The sequence below is a fragment of the Tursiops truncatus genome, chromosome 3, assembly GCF_011762595.2.
Source record: "Tursiops truncatus isolate mTurTru1 chromosome 3, mTurTru1.mat.Y, whole genome shotgun sequence".
Classification (NCBI taxonomy): domain Eukaryota; kingdom Metazoa; phylum Chordata; class Mammalia; order Artiodactyla; family Delphinidae; genus Tursiops; species Tursiops truncatus.
Window position 1 is genome coordinate 101,016,103 of NC_047036.1, and position 21,663 is coordinate 101,037,765.

Sequence of the window (21,663 nt, forward strand, 5' to 3'; positions counted from 1 at the left end):
AAATGCCTATTCTATCAAAACTGGGTTTACTGGTAGAAAGTTCAAACACAGATACAGATCCATCACCCTTCTCTCTGCAGCCTGTTCCCGCCTTACACGTATATGATCACGGCAGCAATCTGTTGAAAGTCTCAACTAGAAAGGGAGTATTTCCCCAATTAGTTTTTAAGCACTTAAACATTTCAGAGTGCATTCTAAGATCAGCTACCGTACCGCAAAAAAATTGCATTTTTTTTCATTTCTCCCCCCCAATTTATCAGATTGATCCTTCTTTTATCTCTGCACAAATGACACCGCTAGTGGAGCTGGGAATATCTAAGCTTAAAGAAGCTCCTAAAAGATGAGAACATTAACCTCAAGTGCACTGACTTCCCGGAATGTCTTGCATTCTCCTGCTCAGTCTTGAAGTGAGCACCTGCTGTTTAAAGTAATTAGTTTCAAAGGGAATGTCAGATCAGTCCTCAGGAGTTTACTCTGACCCAAAAACCCTCGTAAGAAAATATCAGTGAGACAAAACAAGAAAAGTTATCACAGTTGGGACGCTCCCTCTCACTGTGTTATTCGTTATTCAGGGGCATGTTTTAAGAGTCCTATTTGCTGTCTCGCTCAGTTATTTTCTGGTTGCAAAATTGTGCTCAAGGCAGAATTGCTCTAGCAGGTAGCTGTTTTCCTCTTCTCAAAATGAAGACGTGGTGGGCTGAGTACAAAAAAAATTAGAAAACATTTGAAATTTTAACAGTAGTTTTTAGTATTTCTTATGATAATAAGATTTAAAAATTAAAGACAAATTAAGCTTGTTAATTTTCAACTTACATTTTCCCCTGAAAATGTGTACTGAACAAGGCTATTTCCAGTTTCTCTTTTTATCCTTATTGATGTTCAGCATTATGAGCTGTAATAAAGAGGTTGAAAAGGGCCTCTTTTGAGTAGCAGGGTAAGTCTGACAACAAACGGCAGCATCATGATTCCGTTTGGTTTATTCTCCCTAAGACTTAGGTGAGCAATTGCTTAATTTGCTGGTGATTTGTAAGCCACTAGTCTCATGACCCTCTTTGTTTATTTCCGTCTGCCATCCACCTTGGTTGAGTCTTGCTGATACATTCAGCCACACCCTGGCTGAGCTCCAGAGCTTAAGGGAGGGGCTGTGGGCCCCCTTCTTGCCAAAGGGTGAGAGGGGAGCAGCTGACCCTTGAAGGACCAGAAGGTTATTAAAGAAGGAACTGCAAGTACCCTTTAGGGAGACAGTGCAACTGCGAACCAGTACAAGGCCTGGATGCTCAACTCACCTACCTCAAGGGGCACACTCTCCACCTTAGAGGATCTGGGCTTGATGTTATTAACAGCTAGTCATTTAACATCACAAGATTAGTTTTCCCATAAAATGCTTTGATCTTATCTACCTCACAGGTGCAGGTGGTGACGAGAGTTAGGTGACCCAGTATATGTGGGGCCATTTGGCAATCCATAAAATATTATGCTGATACCAAATATTACTGTGTTTTTTTAAATTAATTAATTAATTTTTTTTTTTGGGCTGCATTGGGTCTTCGTTGCTGCGCACGGGCTTCTCATTGCGGTGGCTTCTCTTGTTGCAGGGCACAGGCTCTAGGTGCACGGGCTTCAGTAGTTGTGGCTCACGGGCTTAGTTACTCTGTGGCATGTGGGGTCTTCCCGGACCAGGGCTCGAACCCATGTCCCCTGCATTGGCAGGCGGATTCTTAACCACTGCACCACCAGGGAAGCCCCAATATTACTGTTTTTCTTAGCAAATACCTTGCTTAATTTCCTGACTGTCTATAAATTCTTGCTACAACATTCTGTAGCAGCTGGGCCTCAACTACTTTTGGTAAAGTATTTGCTGGGGTGGTACTTGTTATCTCCCAAAGTATAACCTTCCATCAGAGACTTCAGTTACAAAGTTTCTCTTTATATTAAGCCAAAATTTGCCTCGTCAGTATTTGCCTGTGTTGGGTTCTGCCTCTGGAGTAACCCTCATGCATGCAAAACACTGTTTTGGATGCAGAGGTGAAGGGTGAATAAAGCAGGCTCAGTCCTGCCATCTTGGAGCTGGAGTTGAAGGGACAAAAACCAAGTAAACTTATAAATAAAATAATTGCAAGTGCTATAAGGGAGCAAGAAAAAGATCTGGGAATGAGAGCAAGTGCTTGAGTTTGAGTGATCAGGGAAGGCACCTCTGAGGCGACATTTAGACCAAGACCTAAGACTGAGGAAAGTTAACCATGTCGAATATGAGAAGAAGGCTAAGGGAACAGCAGATGCAGAGGCTGTGGGAAGGAGCATAGGCCCACCGGTGGCTCTGAAGACCGCTCCGGCTGTAGCTTTATGAGCGAGTGGGAGAGGAGCTCCAGGTGACGCTGATGATAGGCTGAATGTGGAAGGTGAAGGGAAGGAAGCTTTCAGCTTTGGCAGCTGGGTGGGTGGTGCTCTCATTTGCTGAGGTGAAGAAGGTGGTGGAGAAGGGGATGGCAGGTTTTTTGTGTTTTTTTTTAAGGAAACAGCAATTTCTGCTTTGCACATTTTGAATTGAAGATATCTTTAAGAAGCTCAAGTGGAGATGTTAAATAGGTATTTAGTTTTATGAGTCTGGAACCCAGAAGAAAGTTCCAGCCTGGAGATATGAATATGCATCTCATCAGCATAAACGTTTTAAAATCCATGGCGGTTGGTACATTCAGATAAGACTGGGGAGAAAAGAGGGACTGGCTATGCCTTGAAAAATCCCAACATTTTGAGGTCAGGTGGAAAAGGAAGAGGTAACAAAGGAGAGTGAAAACAAGATAGGAGGAAACCGGAGGGTTGCAAAAGCAAAGAAAGGAATATTTCAGGAAGTGGGAGAGGGGTTGTTTGGCTGAATGCTGGCTACTCAGAAGTTGAGTATGTTAAGGACAAAAGTGGCCGTTGAATTTAGCAACACAGAAGAGATCTGTGACCTTGACAGGCTGAAAATGGTGGAAACCAAAGCCATTTTTGTAGAGGGTTGAGTAATGGATGAACTGGAGATAAGAAAAGGAAACAGCATCTGTAGAACAATCATGAGAACGTATGCCATGAAAAGAAGCAGAGAAGTAAGCTGTGTTCTCTGAGAGATTTTTTCGATTTGTTTATTTTGTTCTGTGAGATACTAGAGCATATTTGTAAGCTGATAGGAATGATTCAGCAGAGGTGATAGAAAGATGGATGGATGGATGGAAAGAAGGAAGGACGGAAGGAATTAGATAGTGAATAGGCAGAGGAGATAAGGGTTATAACTAAAGAAATACTTGAGAAAGTCAAGAGGTGGGCTGAGAGCCAGAGTATAACTAGAGGAATTGGCCTCTGAGAGAAGGAGTGGCACTTCCTCCACTATAGCAGAAGAAGGAAGAGAGGATGATGGAAGGGTAATGTAGATAGAGAGGGGTGAAGATGAGGGACATCAAGTCTGGTGGCTTCTGTATTCTCACTGAAGTGTGAAGACTGTTTCTCAGCTTAAGAGGAGGGTGAAGGAAGGGGTAAGGGAGATTCAAAGAGAAGAGGAGGAGGTATGAAATGGATGATGGTGGTTCCTGTAGAGCAGTGGTTCTCAAAGAGTGGTTCCTGGACCAGTAGCATCAGCATCACCTGGGAACCTGGGAATTTTTCAGAAATGCAATTTCTAAGGTCCCATACCAGACCTACTGGATCAGAAACTTGGGAGGTGGAACCCAGCAATCTGTGTTTTAACAAGCCCTCTAGGTGATTCTGCTGCTGGCTAAAGTTGGAGAACCATTGTTCTAGAGAAGAGTAGCAAGACAATATTTTGTAGATAAGACCTTGAATTTAATGTGAAACCAGTTTCTTTGTACTGTGTGGTTTTCTTGTGGTGTTTAACAGCTGGGGTTGAGGCATGGATAAGAGATGCCAGGATTCAGCCAGAACTGAGGGATTCTGAGCACACAGAGAGGGGGGCCTGATGGGGTTGGAGGCATTTCAGGGAACTGATTATGATGGTCAATCATGGAATCTGAAGCTGGACAAGGAGGACTGACAAGTCAAAGGGGGCTGATGGAAGTGAGAAATCTCCAGATCAATTGTTTGGACGTTTCACTGATAGGGGCGCAGCACCATTGCAAGGAAGGGCTCTGTATAGCACAGCTAGGTCATGTCTAACCTCATTGGTCCACAGAGATAGTGCTTTAAAGATCTGACTAAAGGAGTTCTGTGTAAAAATTCCATAAAACAGATATTTTGGCCTGCGTGCATGCATTAGTGTATGCATTAAGAGGCCAGGAAGTTACGAGATAGTTGGATCTTATGCAAAGCACAAGCTTTTTTTAAAAAATTAACAATGACACAAGTAAAACCATATAGGAAAATGTTTACTTTCTTTAAATCAGCTTTTTAAATTATTCAGCTTCTGTGATAGATTATTTTTGTTCATCTTAAATTACTGCTACTACTAAGAATCATAATAATAAATAATATTTATTAGGTACTTACAGTACAGTAGGCACTGTAGCAGTTTCTTTATAGGCATGAGTCTTATTTCATCACAACTACAACCTCTGAGGTAGAGAATATTATTGACCTTGTTGAAGCACGGAGGACCTAAGAAACTTACCTATGATTAATTTTAAACAATTTAAGTGAATAAATGTCCAAAAGTGCGTAAAATTCTTATAAACAGAAACAACCTATTTACCATTTCTCCGTAACTATAAGATGATAAGGTGTAGTGTTCACTTGATCAGTGGCCACCCCCAGGAGATGACACCCAGCTGAGCCTTGGGGAAACATACACGAAAAAGATTTGCTGGCAGAAAATAGGAGCTTGCCTGTCAGGTGCTCCCTGGTGCCTCCCTGGATCCCTCCCTGGGGCATAGCTGGGCCAGGCTGGGGGTAAGCATGGTTGAGTAGACCACTACCTGGGATGGTTGGTCTGGTAGACTAGTATGGTTAGTGTGTAGGCCTGACAAGGTGTCCAGGTTGTGCATTGGTCCCTCTGTTGTATTTGTACCCTTGTGTTTCTCCAGTATCTCTGCCTAACCCCAGTGATGTCTGGCTTCTCAGCAGGCTGTGTACCAGGGACAGCCATGGGCAGGGAGCAGAAGTGAATCCAAAAATGTTATCTTCAGAAGAGGCACATCTTCCAGCTTTTTCTTCTTCTTCTTTTTTAATAAATTAGTGTTTTACCCTCAAACTGCTAAGATCTTCAAAATATAAAACTTCTGCTTGAAAATGTATATAGTCATTTTAACTTGCTAGAGTATCAGCGTAAATCTTTGCTGTCTGCCTTTAATTGCTCTTAACAGAAAGCTGTTAAAAGATCATAAAATTTGTGATTAAAAAGTTAAAGTAGAATTGTATTTTCTTCCACCCGCCAATGCCAAATTATTCCCTCTGGGTCACTTTACAGTGATTTGGACAATCCTTTGTAAAATAAGTTTAATGAAACACTTTCCATTTCCGTAGGGATACTGTCTGTGATTTGGTAGGATATTTTTCTGGATAATCAGCTTACATTTTTATTTATTTAGTCTCATTACCTATGTGCTTGATTTCTTTACTATTTGGTAATGTGTGTTCTTGGCACCTGCTGTGTTAGGCAGACAAGTTTTTCATGTATTTGTCCTTTTCTTGCTTTTTATAGACACTGCAATGTATGTGTGAATCTAATGGCTTTTTGATTTTTCGTAGACTATTCTTTATGTTGTGGACATTTTTAAAGTAGTAAGTTAAAAATAAAAATATCAGGGTTGGTTCTTTCCTCCCTTCCTTCCCCCCTTCCCTCTCCCCTTCCTTCCCCCCTTCCCTCTCCCCTTCCTTCCCCCCTTCCCTCTCCCCTTCCTTCCCTCCTTCCTTCCTTCCTCCCTCCCTCCCTCCCTCCCTCCCTCTCTCCCTTCCTCCCTTACTCCCTTACTCCCTTCATTCCTTCTTAAAGTATTCTACCCAGTACTAAAATAGTGAATTAAAAGTAAATAGCAGAGTTGGGTTTTTCCTTTTCTTCTCTCTATTTGTTAAAATATTCTACCCAGTACTCTGCTCTTTGGGCCAAAAATTGGACTTTATGATCTGCGGAGGCAAGAAGTCTGTATCGGCAGGGGTTTGTGTTCTACCACAGGTAACAGTCCAAATAAAAGGACTTAACTAAAAGTGGGGTTTCGCTTTCTCAGGCATATTATTTCCTCAAGCGTTACCGGTGGTGGGTAATTGTGGGGTTTGTTTCCGTAGCTCAAGATCGTCAGGGATTGGATCTCTTTGATTCTTTTGGCCTTTCCCTTATGATCACAAGGTAACATATGAACTCAGAAACTACACTCATGTTCCAGGAAAGAGGGGAGGGGAAAGGGGTGAATAGATGAGGAAAAAGATGAGGGCCAGCGGAGCCTGACTGTTCACTTTTAGGGAACTTTTTGGGTCTTTCCCATCCGGTGACCTCCACTGACATCTTAGTGGCCAGGTCTGCAACACGTGGCAGGGGAATCTGGGAAATGTGGGAGGGGTGTTATTGTCATTGTTTTTTGTGATTCCCATTTGCTTTTTTTAGCTTGGCAATTTGCCAGAACCACCACCACCACCACCAAAACTTGGTGCTCCATTAATAAGGAAGAAGAGGAGCATGGATTTTGGGTGGGCAACGAACAGTCTGTGCCACAGCCTCCAGTGGCAGCAGGCAGGCAGAGAATTCAAGCTTAAGTGTAGAGTAGCTTTCCCTGCAGTCATTCTCTGCCTACTTCCTGGGAAACCTGGGAGCCTATCAGAGGAAGGCTGGTATAATCTGGAATCCCCCAGAAAAGGGTCCATGTTCACTGTTGAGTGTAAATCCCTAAATAGACATCGATAATTTAATTCCAAGTTATGGGAGGACTTATTTCAGCATCAGATTTGGGGGAAGGACCAGAGTAGGTGTGTTCTTCTTTCCATGGACTGAGAGCACAGGCTCCTGCTTGGACGTGATGCGGTGACTAGCAGCCAGGTGCATATAGACCCACTCTCTCTTCTTTCATGCTGTCGTATTCCATCTCCCTCGGTGTAGTCCTTTTGGGCTACTGTTAACCCACCTGTGTATTTTATGTGAACAATTTCATTAACTGCATTTTTTGTTGCAGCCAAGAGGTCAAGGACCTCTTCCCCACTTCCTTTATTATTTCCTATATAGACTTGTTTTTAACTTTAGACCTATGAACCATCTCCACAAGGGCCGCTTTTCATTTTTGGTACATTTCTCTGAGGACTTGCTGCTGCATCTCAGAATAAGTCTCTGTCTCACTCTCTAGCTGCTTCCCACTAAGCATTCCCACTGAGCACCATGCACTATGAACTTTCAAGTTCAGCCTCATTCAAGGTTCTTAAATTCATGTAAAACATTAGTTGCATAACTTTAGCATATAAACAGGAGACTCAATGCAGTGCTTATACCTGGACAAATATAAAATACTGTTGGTGGTGTTCATTCAACATTTTAAAAAGATATTTGCCCGGTACACTATGTCTTAGCTGTAGTGCAGTGAGAATGTGTATACCTCGGAAGGCCTAATTGATCTAAACTTCACCTCTTGAAACTCAGCTGTGCTGGAGCTGTGTCAAAGTGCACAGTACGTGAAGAAAGAGAATGCTAAATAAATCAGAGGAATAAAGTAGATAGTTGGGAGCATGTTTAAGGAACTTGAGAGAGCAAATTGTTTTCAAGCACTTTAAACACTTCAAAAACATCAATTCCTCAACACACATAGGCTATGCTAATTGTAAATCTTTCATTAAAAACCAATCTCCAGAGGCTCTCTCCAGGCAACATCTTACAAGCCTAGTTCTGATTTCTATTTCTTCTTTAAAGTAAAAAGATAGCACTTCCATAAGCATATTCTATAATTTGGATTTCAATCGGTGTCTTGCCATATTGTTTGAATAACTAAATCAGTTTTGGTTTGCTTTGTAATACATGATTTTATTCAAATGTATTAGTCCCCTGATTTTAGTTTTGACTTATAGGTAAGTAGCTCGTTTATTATTGCTTTGAGAATTTTTTTTTCTCTATTTGAAGATCAAGAAAATGCCTCATAAATCTGGTGTTATCTATAATGTGTGATTGAGCCACATTGTTCTTCAACATATAGTTAAGTAATTTAAATGGATCAAAAGTATGTAAAATATGGCTTTAAAGCATTTTACCCAGTCAAAGAAGAATTGAACAGGTCAGAAGTTGCCAAATAGGTTTTGAAATGTTGTGAGGCCAGATAATTTTGGTCTTTGCTTTTGCTTTATCCTCAATTTTTTTTTTTTAACGTAGGACAGAAATTAATGGAATTTATTGTTCTTCTTCTTGGAGTCTTTATATACTTATAAGAATTAGTTGCGATGTTAAGCAAAAATTTAAATCCAAAGAAAATTAGAAATGTATTTTAAGGGAGCTAAATTTCAGTAGTTCCATTAAATTTATCTATGGGTTCCATTAAATTTACAAATACAGTAGAAAAATATATATTGGAAAAGATAAAGGATTCCAATAAAATTTACTAAGAAAAGAATTAAACTATGTAGCCCAGTGCTGTTGTGCATGCATAAACATCAGTAAATATTTATGGAATGAATGAATGACTCAGTGAATAGGTACATCTGTAGATTAGTAGTTTTAGAGCTAGGGAGACCTAGGTTCCAGTCCTGCCTGACCCCTTACCCTTTAAGAAACCTTGTACAGGTGATTTAGACTTTCTGAGCCCCAAATTCTTCATAGGTAGAATGCGAATAATGAAAGTATATCATTGTTTTGTGAAAATTAAATAAGATAAAGAGCCCAGCACAGACCAGGTGTTAAATAAATATTGTTGTTGTAAACTATATGAAAACTGCCTTATGTGGTAGGTTAAAATTGTTGAAAGTTAATATGACTCAGTCCAGTATTAATCATCACATCACATAAAATGATTCTTTTATTTCACACATAAAAAATGATAACTTAGCCCAACCTGAGGGTCTCAGGAATGTTTTCTAAGGGAGGTAACACTTGAGCTGAAACTTGAAGGAGAAGTAGGAGTTGGCCTGTTGAGAAGAGGTGGGAAGGGCATTTCTAATAATAGAGCTATACCCTAGTAAAAGGATAACCAAGGCTAAGGTAGACTATTTCAGTAGTGTTGTTTCGATAGATTGGGCCTTACTGGCTCTTATAAACTCTTTATGCACTGTAGTCAGAGTAATAGTCTATTGACCTAGGACTGTATATCCTTATCAAAAAATAGTTGAGCATAATACTTCAATATATGCATATTTAATAATGTTTTATACATGTACTGCTATAAATCCATTAAAAATTAGAAAAGATAGTTTTTTTATTTTTTGTTATTTTTTATTTTAAATCTTTTTCTTATATATTTTCAATCTTTTTTAACATTTGTTTCTCTGAATCACAATTAATTACCTTATTTAACTCTCCACATCTCTGTAACCCACTTTGGAGACCATTGGCCTATGAAAATCCATTGATATGGACAAAAGTTTTCCTAACAAAATTTCTCAACCATGTTTCATGAGAGTTTAGGGTTTATAGTTTCTGTATCTGCATGATCTCATGCCTCCAATCTAGAAAATTAATATATCATTTCACAAAGCTGACTACAGCTCATTCAGGGCTGTACTTCCTCAGAGCAGAAGCAAAACCACTTGTGGGGGTGGGGAGGGGCATTCCCTGAACCTGGCCTAGCCTTTCCCACAGATAAAGGCCTGCAGAAGATGAGCTCATGAACCTAAACTACAAAACAGAAGAAAATGAACAGCTATGAGTGAGAGACACAAAAACAGGATTAAATCCCAAGAAGTTCAAGTAAAAGGACAATTGAATGGAAACCCAAAATTAAAATGTCTAAAATAATTGAAAGCATAAGAAAAGATCATGAGCCTAAGAAAAGCAGAACAGGCAGATTTGAAAAGGAACCAAATATGAAATGAAAATCTAATGGTTAAAATTAACTCAGTAGATTAAGAAGCTGTTTAGAGACAGCCAAAGAGAGGCTATAATGCAGTCACTGGATCCGAGGAACACCACTGCTGTTCCAGTTGTAGTCAGAATACAAGTCATCCTTCACATGACGCAGAAGTCCTGCCCCACCTCTCCAGCTCAGGCTCTCCTACTTTATTGCTCAGCTTCATTGTTTCCTCAGGCACAGCCTCACTGGCCTTTCAGTTTTCCCAATGCCACGCTTCCACCTTCCACAAGTCTTTGAACACATTGTGTTTTGAACAGCGTGCTGTGCTTTGCATCTGAAATACCCCACTCCCTTTATCCTATTAGCTCATTCAACTCCCATCCCAAGGGTCACTTTCCCAGGGAAGCTTTGTTCGTACTTCACAGGTTAATAGGGTGCTTTTTTTTACTGTTGCTTAAAGAAGGGATTTACTTCCCTTTAAGGTACTTATATCAGTTTGTAATCTCACGTTCATCACTGTGATTATTTGAAAACCATCCATCTCCCCCACTAGATTGTACGTCCTGGGAGGACAAGACCATGTTTGTTTGGTTCCCCATTGTGCCAGTGGTTGTACTTAGTACCTGGTAAACAAATGTCTTTTTTATGAATAGATATTCCAGAAACACAGAGGACATAAATTTTGGTATTAAAATACTTCAAAAGATGGTTGGTTTCCCAGTTGCTATTGTTCCATGGTTAGTTTTATCTTTTTAGCCATATTATCAGAAATTAGATTTCTTCTGTCAAATCTTTCTGAAGCCAAATGACTTTGTTTCTTTGCACAGATTCTTTACCATTTTAAATGGTCCCTTGTCAGCAGCCTTCAGCTTTTAGTGCAAGTCCTCAGATTTCTTGCAAGATAGTCTGTAAAGCCCTGTGAAATGATAGCAGATATCTATTTGAATCTATGAATGGTGCAGTTTTCACCAGACACCGAGGAGACGTGTCTTGGGAAGGGTGGCACACACAAAGAAGGATGCGTGGTACACTGGGTTCTTCCAGAGCACATCTGATTTTTATTTTTTAGGTGGTCATGAGCCTTCGTTAGATCCATTTACCAGCTGACTTTTTTAAAAAGTGTTCCTTTGGTAACCTTACTGTGGTTCATTTTGTGAAATTGTGAGCAAGTGCTGGGGAAGGGTAAGTGGAGAACTGAGGACAGCAAAGCCTCTGTGAGCTGGTAGGTTTTGTTCCCAGAGGACAGGGACACGGCAGCCCACTTACTGCCGTGAGGAGGTATTGATTTTTCTCCCTCCCTGTTCTTAGCTGCACCTCTGAAGCAGGTGTGGTGTGAAGCATCTTTCCTGGTGAAGAGAGGAAAAACTGTCATGAACTTTGTCACCTCAACCGTCGGGCATTTCAAACCAAACAAGGTGGAATAGGAAAAGAGCTTTCAGGACTCTTGGAAACCTCCCGACTTAGTTCAATACCCTGGCTTTTGTGACTGAGCGGTTCCTTGCGGTTGTTAAAAAACCTTGATAGACAATGGGAAGAAATGTGGTGGGTTTTTTTTTTTAATGTTTTGAAAAGAGAATAAAAGGATCAAATCAGTGAAAACAGCGCAGCTTTGTGCAGTGATCTTGGAAGGTTAGCAAAGTGGTCTTGTCCAAGTTTTCAGCAAGATGTTCCGTTCCTGTTATAATTGGCTGCTGGGTAGGTTTGGACCTAACTAGAATGCCAGCGTTCGATTTCACCGTGTCCTCGGTGGAGATATGTCACCGTTTATGCTCGCCTTAGTGACAATTTTCTAAAATGGAAACTCATGGGAAATCATTACAGTGTTTATATGTCTCCCTTTTTGGACGGTGTTATCCAGTGATATTTTACCAGTGTTTTCCACTGCATGATGGCATCTAGCGAAGGTTAAGGCAGAACAGGTCCCTCTGTAATTTTGTGACTACATTTTACTTACTGAAGAAGAAAAGATAACTGACAATTAAGTATTTGGGATGTCACAGAAAGAACATGTGCAACTAATCAATGGTATCCTTTGGGAACATGATTTTATAAAGCTGATAATGTAGAAAAATCGGGATTTTGTGATTTCTGTTACATGATGATAATTGCACCTTTTCAATAAAAGAGACATTTCTCCTGGAGTAAACATTGAGCTGGAGGAGGATGCTGCTATCAATGCTATTGTTTTTCTGCTCCCTTTAGGCGATTTTTTGGTAAATATTTTCATAGAGAATTTTTTTCCATTCTTTTTTTAGAGTGATATTTCTGGTCTGTAATAAGAAAAGTTATTTATTCTTCTGTAACTGAGTAACATGGTTGTAAAGAATAATAATTATATTTTTTTTCTTACAAGGTACACTCAATTGCCCATTTTAATATTTATCAGAGTTGGATATAGTCTTAGCAAAGTCTATTACGTAATATATCACACACTCGTTACAGTTCTTTGATTTAGCCCCATTTCCTTTGTGCATCTTAATAACAACCTGATTTTCAGCCTGTGTACTTCCTAAGTGGTAAATTGGCTGGAAATGACTGGTTTTCTGTTAATTCTGTAGCATCTCCAGTCTGCATGTGTATGAAAGAGCAACTAAAAGATGTTCAGAACCCAGATATTTAGAAGCTCTTATGATTCCTACTCTTCCCATGCATGTGCCACTTTTCCTAGTTTTATGGCACAGGCTTCAGCTAGAGATAGATTCCTTCTCTGCTGGTTTGGACAGTAGTTTCTTCTTGTTCCAGCAGCTTTGGAAACTGCCACCCTCCTTAACAGAATGGTTAGTTAACTTAAAGACCACATTATCTCCTTGGTCCTCCACCACCTCATTCCATGCTTGGTACCCACTGTTGAGTGACTTCTTCATATGGACACTATTTTAATCTTTTAGCCATTTTCATTGCTTGCCTCTAGCTCTTCCTGAGTTTATTCTCATTTCCCTTTACTTGGGGATTAAATAATATTGCTTTCAGTGGAGTGAGAGGACTGCTCAGCTCATTTTACACCTTTGTGGAAGCAGGACTTTCTTGCTGACCTACCACTTGTGACCAACAGCACTTGTGACCTACTCTCCAGCTTGCATCTGGAGATTAATTAATTCTGCCTCTTACAGTATTTGACTCAGTACTTTAACCTGTAAGATTTAATGGGATTATTTGCAACTTTTTCTTCAACTTGTTATGCTCATTTTGAATTCTCTTTTACTGTGTAAATTAGCTACCCAGCCATGCATTCCAACTTGCATGCAGTGTCAGGACTCTACCATCAGAGTAATTAGTTAATCAGTTAGAAAGCACCAGGCCTGGGACCTATCACTGCCCAGTGGTTCAAAATGCCCATCTCATAACAGGTGTGGCATACTAGTGCTTCATCAGCTGTACTCTGTAGAAATAGAGTTTAAATCTTACTTTCCCTCCTTTTTTGCTAACTTTGGGAACCTTCAACACCACAGCTTATTGAATTCTAGAGTTATATTTAGAAGACGTAGAAGCCATAAATATGAACTGCTTTCTAAATCCGGTACAGCAGTAGATTTTGGACTTTAAGAAAAAAATCCTTCACCAGACACGGCCAGACAAATATTTTCAACCACAGCCTAAAGCTGAAAGCACTCATGAATTCTAATAGCAAGGCAGCACACACTCCAGCGGGGTTCTAATTGACAAAGAGGTAGAAAACTGAAACAAGAAGGCTAGCGTGTCCTTTGGGGAGCTGGCATCCAGCATGGGCCCAGCAGTGCTTCAGGCTCCAGGCCAAATGAAAAGTGTGCCCAGCAGCGTTGCTGCCACATCAGAGCTACAAGCAGGCATCTTTGGCTGGGCTGTCAGGGGCCTATTGGACCCCCTACCACTGGCAGCACAATTATATATGTGTGTGTATTTTTCAGCAAGCAAGATTCTCAGCTTTCATCATTTTCAAAGGGATCCACGAATTGTAGAGGACTAAGAAGCTCTGTTTGTTAGATAGACAATAATCCAAACCTCCAAAACCAATAAAATAGATGGTTGAGAATTGATACAACAAAAAAATTCAAAGGAAACAGAATTAACATTTATCGAATGCTAATTGCATGCCAGAGACTCTTGGAGACATCACCTGATCCTCACAATGACCTTTAAGGTAGACAGAGGAGATACTCAAACCCAGGTCTTGCTCTAAAACTACATATTTCCACTACACCACTTGCCTCTGTAAGAATGAAAATGACCGTTCAATTTACCATTGAAGATAAATCAAAAATAAAGATAAGCAAGCTAAAACAACAGGGAAATATTATTTGATATTTAAAATGTTGTTTATATATATATATTTTTTAAATTTTTTCTAATCAGAAGCTTATCTAGTGAATAGGTCCGGTGATTTAGACCAGACCGGGGTCCCAAGCATGTGGGATGGCCCAGGGTGCAGCATCAAGGAGTGGTTCTTCTTGAGTGGAAGCTTTTCAAGAAACTGAAGAGGATTTAAATGAAACAGTTGTGAGGCCCCACTTCACTGATGGGTCACTCATGGAACGTGGTCATGTGTTTCTGAACCAAAAGATTTGGTTGACCTAATACATTTTCTCTGTTGCATCTCTGTACTAACTAATGACAGTCATTTCACTTATACATATGTATTAAATTAGGTAAATTCTACTCTATTATACTCTGTCTCTGGGCTTAAGTATTAATTATTTTCTTACAAGCCTTCTTAGCACAGTTTAGGAGATATTCCCTCCGCATAACCGAAAGCTTGACTAACACCCTCCCCCCGCCAGTGCTGCTTTCTTACAACTGTAAATCCTGAAATCCACATTGGTCATTGTTTTATAGGAAATATTATTTGCGAATAACAATTTAACAAAAATGCTCACAAATTTTTGAAGTTTTCGATATTCTTTTTTTCTAGTATATCTGACCTAAAACAACATGATCATCTATTTGGAGTACTCTGGGGAGGTTGAGCAGGATTAATTCCTGTCCCGGTGTTGCAGTGTAAACAGCTTTTTGCCTGTCTTTTGTCATTAATGATCACGCTGTAGATGTAGTCAGTGTGTTGTAAGCCAATCTGTCAAGGCAAATAAACAATTCACCTTGTTAAAATTCCCTAAATCTTGCATTAATAAAACGAAAGTAACCCCCCCCACCACCACCGAACACTCTAGAGATGTCTTCCTCCATGCTGCAGTGATGGATGACATGTCTAAAGATCCTGGAAATTAAGTAGTTCAGGTCATTAAAAGTGTCCCACACTTGTTATTGATTTAATTTATTTTAAAAGATGGGGGTGGAGATAATGGTTATCCCCTCCGCTGTTTTTTTTAATCTGAAAGCTACCACTTGTTCACATAATTAAAACTATTGCCAGGGTGAACAGCTCTGTATTTGTTACAACATTAAGCTTTATTATTCAAATAGGTATTATCCTCTTGAATCGATATCTACAAGTACAAGCTGATAATCACTGCAACTTGTATTATGGCAAAAACAGTTCCTTCGAACTTCATATGTATCATGATTCCTAGAACCTTTGATTTTGGACACTGAAATAACGACCTTCTGGGCACCCCAAAAATATTCTCGGATAGATAAAAATTTAGATGAAAGCCAAATGGATTGAAGGAAAGAAACAGAAATAGTAATGGAAGAATGCCCCTGGATAGGGGAGGGGGTTTTTTTTCTCTCCATTTTATGAATTTTTCATTTTTCTACTTTATAATCAAGAAAAAAGTAAACATTTTAGAAAGATGGAGGGATGGATGGGAAGGCATTTAGAGAGTGCAGATTCTGTGTCACTGTATTCTAAGGCAAGTTTAACTTATGTGTGTGTTTACTTGTTTATCACTAATTTTCTCCACCAGCCCACATTCTACTGACCTGTAGTATTCACTGCCATATCCCAGTGCCTAACATAATAGGTGCTCCGTAAATATTTGTTTAACGAATAAAGTATTACCCCAGATATCTTTATTTTCCTCTTTTTTATTTCTTAAACTTCAGTGGGTACAATGGCCATGTAAGGAATAGTAAGAGCCCCAGACAAGGCTGGATCTCCAGATTACCCCTCTCTAGGAACTGAACAGCAGGATGGTTGAGCACTAGTATAGTACAGAGGTCAGTGTGCTAGCACTGGTGATCTCTGTAGTAGCTTATTCCATTTATATGTCCTGAACTGAGTAACAGAATTCCAAAGCATGGTGAGAAATGGGCAGCTCCAGATGTAAATTATGGCTAAAAACAATACATTATATAGAATTATGTGTATACAAGAAACACACAATTTGACCTTTTTCACGTGTTGTGTATCTTTTGCATCACCTTGCATAGCTGTTCCTGATCAGCTGAGTGAATGACATTTCAGCATCAATTCTCATTGTTTTTTTTTGTTTTTTTTAAACATTTTTATTAGAGTATAATTGCTTTACAATGGTGTGTTAGTTTCTGCTTTATAACAAAGTGAATCAGTTATACGTACACATATATCCCCATATCTCTTCCCTCTTGCGTCTCCCTCCCTCCCACCCTCCCTATCCCACCCCTCTAGGTGGTCACAAAGCACCGGGCTGATCTCCCTGTGCTATGCGGCTGCTTCCCACTAGCTATCTATTTTACATTTGGTAGTGTATATATGCCCATCAATTCTTATTGTTTTTTAAATAATATGTACTTACTGGGGGAAAAAAAGCTGTGGTAAATTATAAAAATGACCCTTAAGAATAGTTACATTAATTTTAGAGATTACTGCACAACGTCTGATGCTTTTCCGGTGGTCTTTGTAAAAAAAAGGGCGGGGGGAGCAAATGTACAGTCATTGCTCTGGCAGACTCTTTCAAAACTAAATATATATGAAAATGCACTCTTACCGTTCTCTATTAGATCTCTCCTTGAAATTGCATAATTTGGATATCTGAGAACTGACATGGTTATGCCATTACGGCAGCCATTTAGCAGAGCTCCCTAAATGGAAGAACTCTATAGATTTTGTTTTTCAGCATATACACTGATTTACACTTAGTGGTGAAACTGTTACTGACCCTTTAAGTGGAGCTGTCCAAATAGCAATAAATGTCAGTTGATCCTATTGCTGAAACAGGTGTTAGCTGAAGGATCGTGACTAAATCTTCCAGTTAAAAAAGCCGTGTATAGTATTTCCTGAACAGTAGTGGTTTCTTGTAGATAGACACACACACACACACACACACACACAATTTCAGATCACTTTATCACTAAATAAGGAAAACTTGATGTAACTCTCTTAGCAGTATTATTGATGTTCCCAGGTTTTTTAAATACTCATTCTGGATTAGTACCTCCATGAAGGCAGGAACTGTGTCTCCCTGGCGCCTGGCTGTCTTGCCGCCCGTCAGCATCTGAAGTATATATAGTAGATGCTCTATAATGGCTGCTTGGGTGAAAGAATAGATAAAATGGAGCATTTGCTGACACTGAATAACGTGTGTGTTGGCCTCAAATCTTGGTGGGTGAAATGGGTAATTTTGATTTTGGGTAATAATGCTGGTAAGAACTTTGATGGATGGTTATGACTTTTCAAAATAGTTTATTTGATTGATTGCCTAGCAGACTTCACTTTCTAATTGTTCTCTGCTTTCACAGGCTGTCATTTTAGAAAACGAAGAACTTCCCAAACTGTTTCTTGATTTCCTAAATGTGCGACATTTGCCCTCTCTACCAAAGGCAGAGAGCTGTGGGTAAGAGTTGTTTACCTATTGGACATGTATCTTAAGTTACTTTTCAATCACTTATTGGCCTAACAGATAACACAGGTGGTGCGGAGGGCCAACCTGGCCACACCCATTCTTTTGGCTTGGTACAGCACTCGCTCGCCCCCTGCTTGTAGTCAAAGGAATTGCTCCTGAGTCTTGTGGCCAGGTGACCAACACTCATTAATTCAGGTTTAAACTTGAAGAATTGACTTTTTAAATTATACTTTTATATGGAATGGTGTTACATGATGGGAGTTATAATTATATAGCTATATATATATAATTATATAGCTATAGCTATATATAGCTATAGCTATATAATTATATAGCTATATAATTATATAGCTTATTTAGAGACTAATGTTTATTTGTGAATACTTGTGCAAAGTCTGTATCCCCTTGGCACATTTATTCATATGATTTTTAAAGCTGTAAATGATCTTAGAAGTGATTTTATCCAACTCGCTTCATTTTAGAGTTGAGCAAACTGAGACACAGGAGTAAAGTGCCTTTCCTAAGGTCGCTTACCTTGGAGCTGGCAGAGCCCAGGCCTCTGGCGTAAGCTCTTTCCCCACTGTCCTGCTGCCTCTCCCTCAGGAACTTCTAAATGGGGGGGCTGCAGATCCTAACCCCTCTCTACCAAGAAACCAGACATCTGATATCAGCAGCAACTGGGAAAAGTTCTCCTAAAGCATTAACTCTGAAACAAGCCACTCGCCCAGCTCTGAGCACCTGTGTTGATCTGGCCTCCGAAGGCAGTCGGCAACATCTCTTACATGTTAAATCTATTTACAAAGAACCACGTCATCACAAACTCTCTGCAGATCCAAGTTGGGGAGAGGGTTCTAGCCATTTTCTTGCTGCCTCCAGACCTGCCTGAATGACTCACACTAACTACAAGATGTTCAAGCTAACCACACCCAGAGTTGTGTTAAAACCCAGCCATCCACTGGATGAGAGGCTAATACCCGTCACAGCTCCCTCACCAGCAGTGTTTACTCGGGGCCACTTTTCAGTCACCTCAGAACAAGAATCGTACACCGCACTCACCAAGTCATGTGTATGGTCAGTGCTTCCTGTTCCAGCTTGGTGCATTTGCTGGGAGGTTGGGCTTCATATGTAGTTGTGTATTTTTAAAGAAGAGATAGTGGGAATGAAATGAGTGAAATCTTTTCTCCATTATATAAGTCCAAAAGCAAAACCATAGGATTTCTGAGTCATCTCCAGGAAAACTGAAATTCAAGAATATTGCAGCCTTGGGGTTCCTTAGAATGAGGCATCAGCCACGCTGTGACTCTGTGTAAATACCTAAGTCTCTTTTCAAAATGTCTCCCAATTCAGAGCTCTAAGAATACTGGCTATTTCTTCCTTTGTTGACATAAATACTGACCCAACTTTTATGGTCTTCTTTTCTTTTTTTAAAAAAATTTAGATCTTTTGACGAGACAGAATCTGAAGAGTCAAGGTAAGAACAAACACCATTCAGTCAGGAGTTATACAAACCAAGAATAAGACTAAGGTTTTGTTAAACATTTACTTACCATCATCTAATTGTTTCAAGTCAAGGTTTTCTTGAAAACCTTTGCTAGAAAGTTGATTTTAAGATGATAAATATTTGATGGGAAGTTACAGAAGTAACCATTCTATTTAAGGCTAGAGGAATAAAGTCCTACATGATTTCATACAAGTAATAAGAATACATTTCATCAATAATCGTACTACAAGATTTTAAAAAAAAATCACTTTGCAGCAGTGATTTATGGTATAGATTGTATATCTGCTTCAAATTCCACAAAGACATGTTTAGAAGATGAGCGCACTGCTGGTTTGTTCCTCCAGCTCTGCTTGCTATTATTCACCCGTACCGTTAGATACATAAACCTTGAGGTGTCCCCGCACAGCAGTTTGATCCCCTCAAAGCTAGTTTGTAGTGTTTTCTGTTTACCATCGTCCCCTGATGCTGACATGCCTGTTCTTGACCTTTCCAGCAAACTGTCCCACCAGCCGGTGCTGCTGTTCCTCAGGGATCCATACGTCTTGCCTGCAGCCAGCGGTAATCAAACCTGTCATCTGCTAACAGCTCTTTACTGATCTGACCCTACACCACATAAACCACGTTTTTAATACAGGTCTAACAGAGTGACATTGGCCAGGGCTTAATAATCTGCCAATAAACCAGTGCTCTTGGTGTAAGAGACATTCAGAATTTTAATTGGGGCAGGCCTTTCAGGAGGAAATGTAATTTTTCTTTCTCTCTTGCCAGGCTGTTTCGAATTAGAGTAATAAGAGGGAAAGGGATTTATTGTCCTTAATTCTGGGGGTGGTGTTATTTTGGCTTCTGCTGGTTTTTATCTAGGGTTTGAATCCAAGGTTCCGGTCCTTTTTTAAAATGCTTCTTTCCAAAAGCTGTGTATATACGTTGCATGCGTATCTCCATTTCCATTTAGATTACAGCATCTTTGACAGACAGATACACATTTTTAAAGTTGTATCTTTAAGTATAATGAATTAATTTAAGCGTAAATGTAATTTGGTATTTTAGCCTGAGTCCTTTCTTTGTGCCTAGAAATTTAAATGATTCAGAGTCCCTCTCAAAGTGTTCTGATATGCAGCTCTTCATGAGTACATTCTCAGACATTAGCTCATTTAATTTCCTTAACAACCTCATGAAATAGGCAGGGCAGGTATCATCATTCGCTCCTGAGCAAACTGGGGCTCAGGGAGGTCCCTGATTTGCCCAGTCTCACAGGTCTGGTGGGTGGATCCCTTTTTGCCTAATCTCTCCTTCTGTGCTCTTTGCATATAGTGAATTTTCAGCCTTTGTTTCTGAGAGTAACTAAATAGCATAGCAGCTAAATAGCAATAGATAAATTATCTATGGACACCATTCCTACATTCTGACAATAAAACCTTATCACCAGCAAGAGAGAGGGGACTGTTCTCTGTGGCAGGGATGCTTGTGTGCTCAGATCACCCACTTAGCTATCAGTTTAAAGAAGGCCAACTAGGACACAGCCCCGCTCTGTTGAGGGACGTTCTAGAAGAAAGCTGCCTTTGCTATACAACCACACATGAATATGGTCTCGTAGTATTTTCTCTATAAAATCCCTTCAGTGAGGAATAATCCCCTTTCTTTAACATTTGCTTCCCATGTGTAAGAAATATACCTGGTGTGTTAGTTGATATTATGTTAACAAGATGTTACATTTAACAAATATTCATGATGTAACTTAGTCTAGATTAAGTGGGCAGTGGTCTTTTTATCTCAACCAAATGAACTTCCTTTTTTTTTTTTTTAATACAGCAGGTTCTTATTAGTCATCAATTTTATACACATCAGTGTATACATGTCAATCCCAATCTCCCAGTTCATCACACCACCACCTCCACCCACCGCCGCTTTCCCCCCTTGGTGTCCATACGTTTGTTCTCTACTTCTGTGTCTCAATTTCTGCTCTGCAAGCCGGTTCATCTGTACCATTTTTCTAGGTTCCACATATATGCGTTAATATATGATACTTGTTTTTCTCTTTCTGACTTACTTCACTCTGTATGGGGCAGTGTTTTATGAAGTATTCTTACTAGCTTTTAAAAATGGTTCCACAAGTACTTTCTCCAGGTATTGTTTCTGCTCAGATATTTTAAGCATTTGACTGAAATTCCTATAAAAGTGTAGAGAGTAGAACGATCACTGTGGACTGGAGTAGCCACGATGCTTCCTGGAAGAGGGAAGATATTTTATGATCCTTAAATCCAATTCATCCAGCTTCTTAAGCAGGATTTGCTGTGCACTTGGCTTGACCATGAAGAACGGGAGGAACTTTCCGGGAAAGAGCCTTAGGGGCGAATGTCTGGAGTTAGAAAGAATAAGAGGTATGGATCATTGGTAGAATAGTGATGTAGTTGAGCAACTTGCACAGAAAGGGGATTCCTCCTTGAGAGTCAATGTCAATCATGAATTTGATGTAAAGGACGGAACGAAGTATGAGAGAGCCAGCCACTACATCTCCTTTTGTGGAACTTTGCCTGAGCCCATGTCATAAATCAGATTCCTATTGTCTTAGAAATAT

At 39.8% G+C, this 21,663-nt stretch overlaps 1 protein-coding gene across 3 annotated transcripts in view; it reads left to right on the forward strand.

Moving 5' to 3' along the window:
* Window positions 1-21,663, forward strand: part of SNX24 (sorting nexin 24) — a 162,662-nt gene that overhangs the window by 136,137 nt on the left and 4,862 nt on the right. For all 3 annotated transcript variants that reach the window (XM_073802447.1, XM_073802448.1, XM_019940899.3), the window contains 3 exons: window positions 17,484-17,578; window positions 19,026-19,058; window positions 19,582-19,646. In XM_073802447.1, coding sequence (XP_073658548.1) covers window positions 17,484-17,578; window positions 19,026-19,058; window positions 19,582-19,646 — 193 coding nt within the window. The remainder of the gene's footprint in view (window positions 1-17,483; window positions 17,579-19,025; window positions 19,059-19,581; window positions 19,647-21,663) is intronic.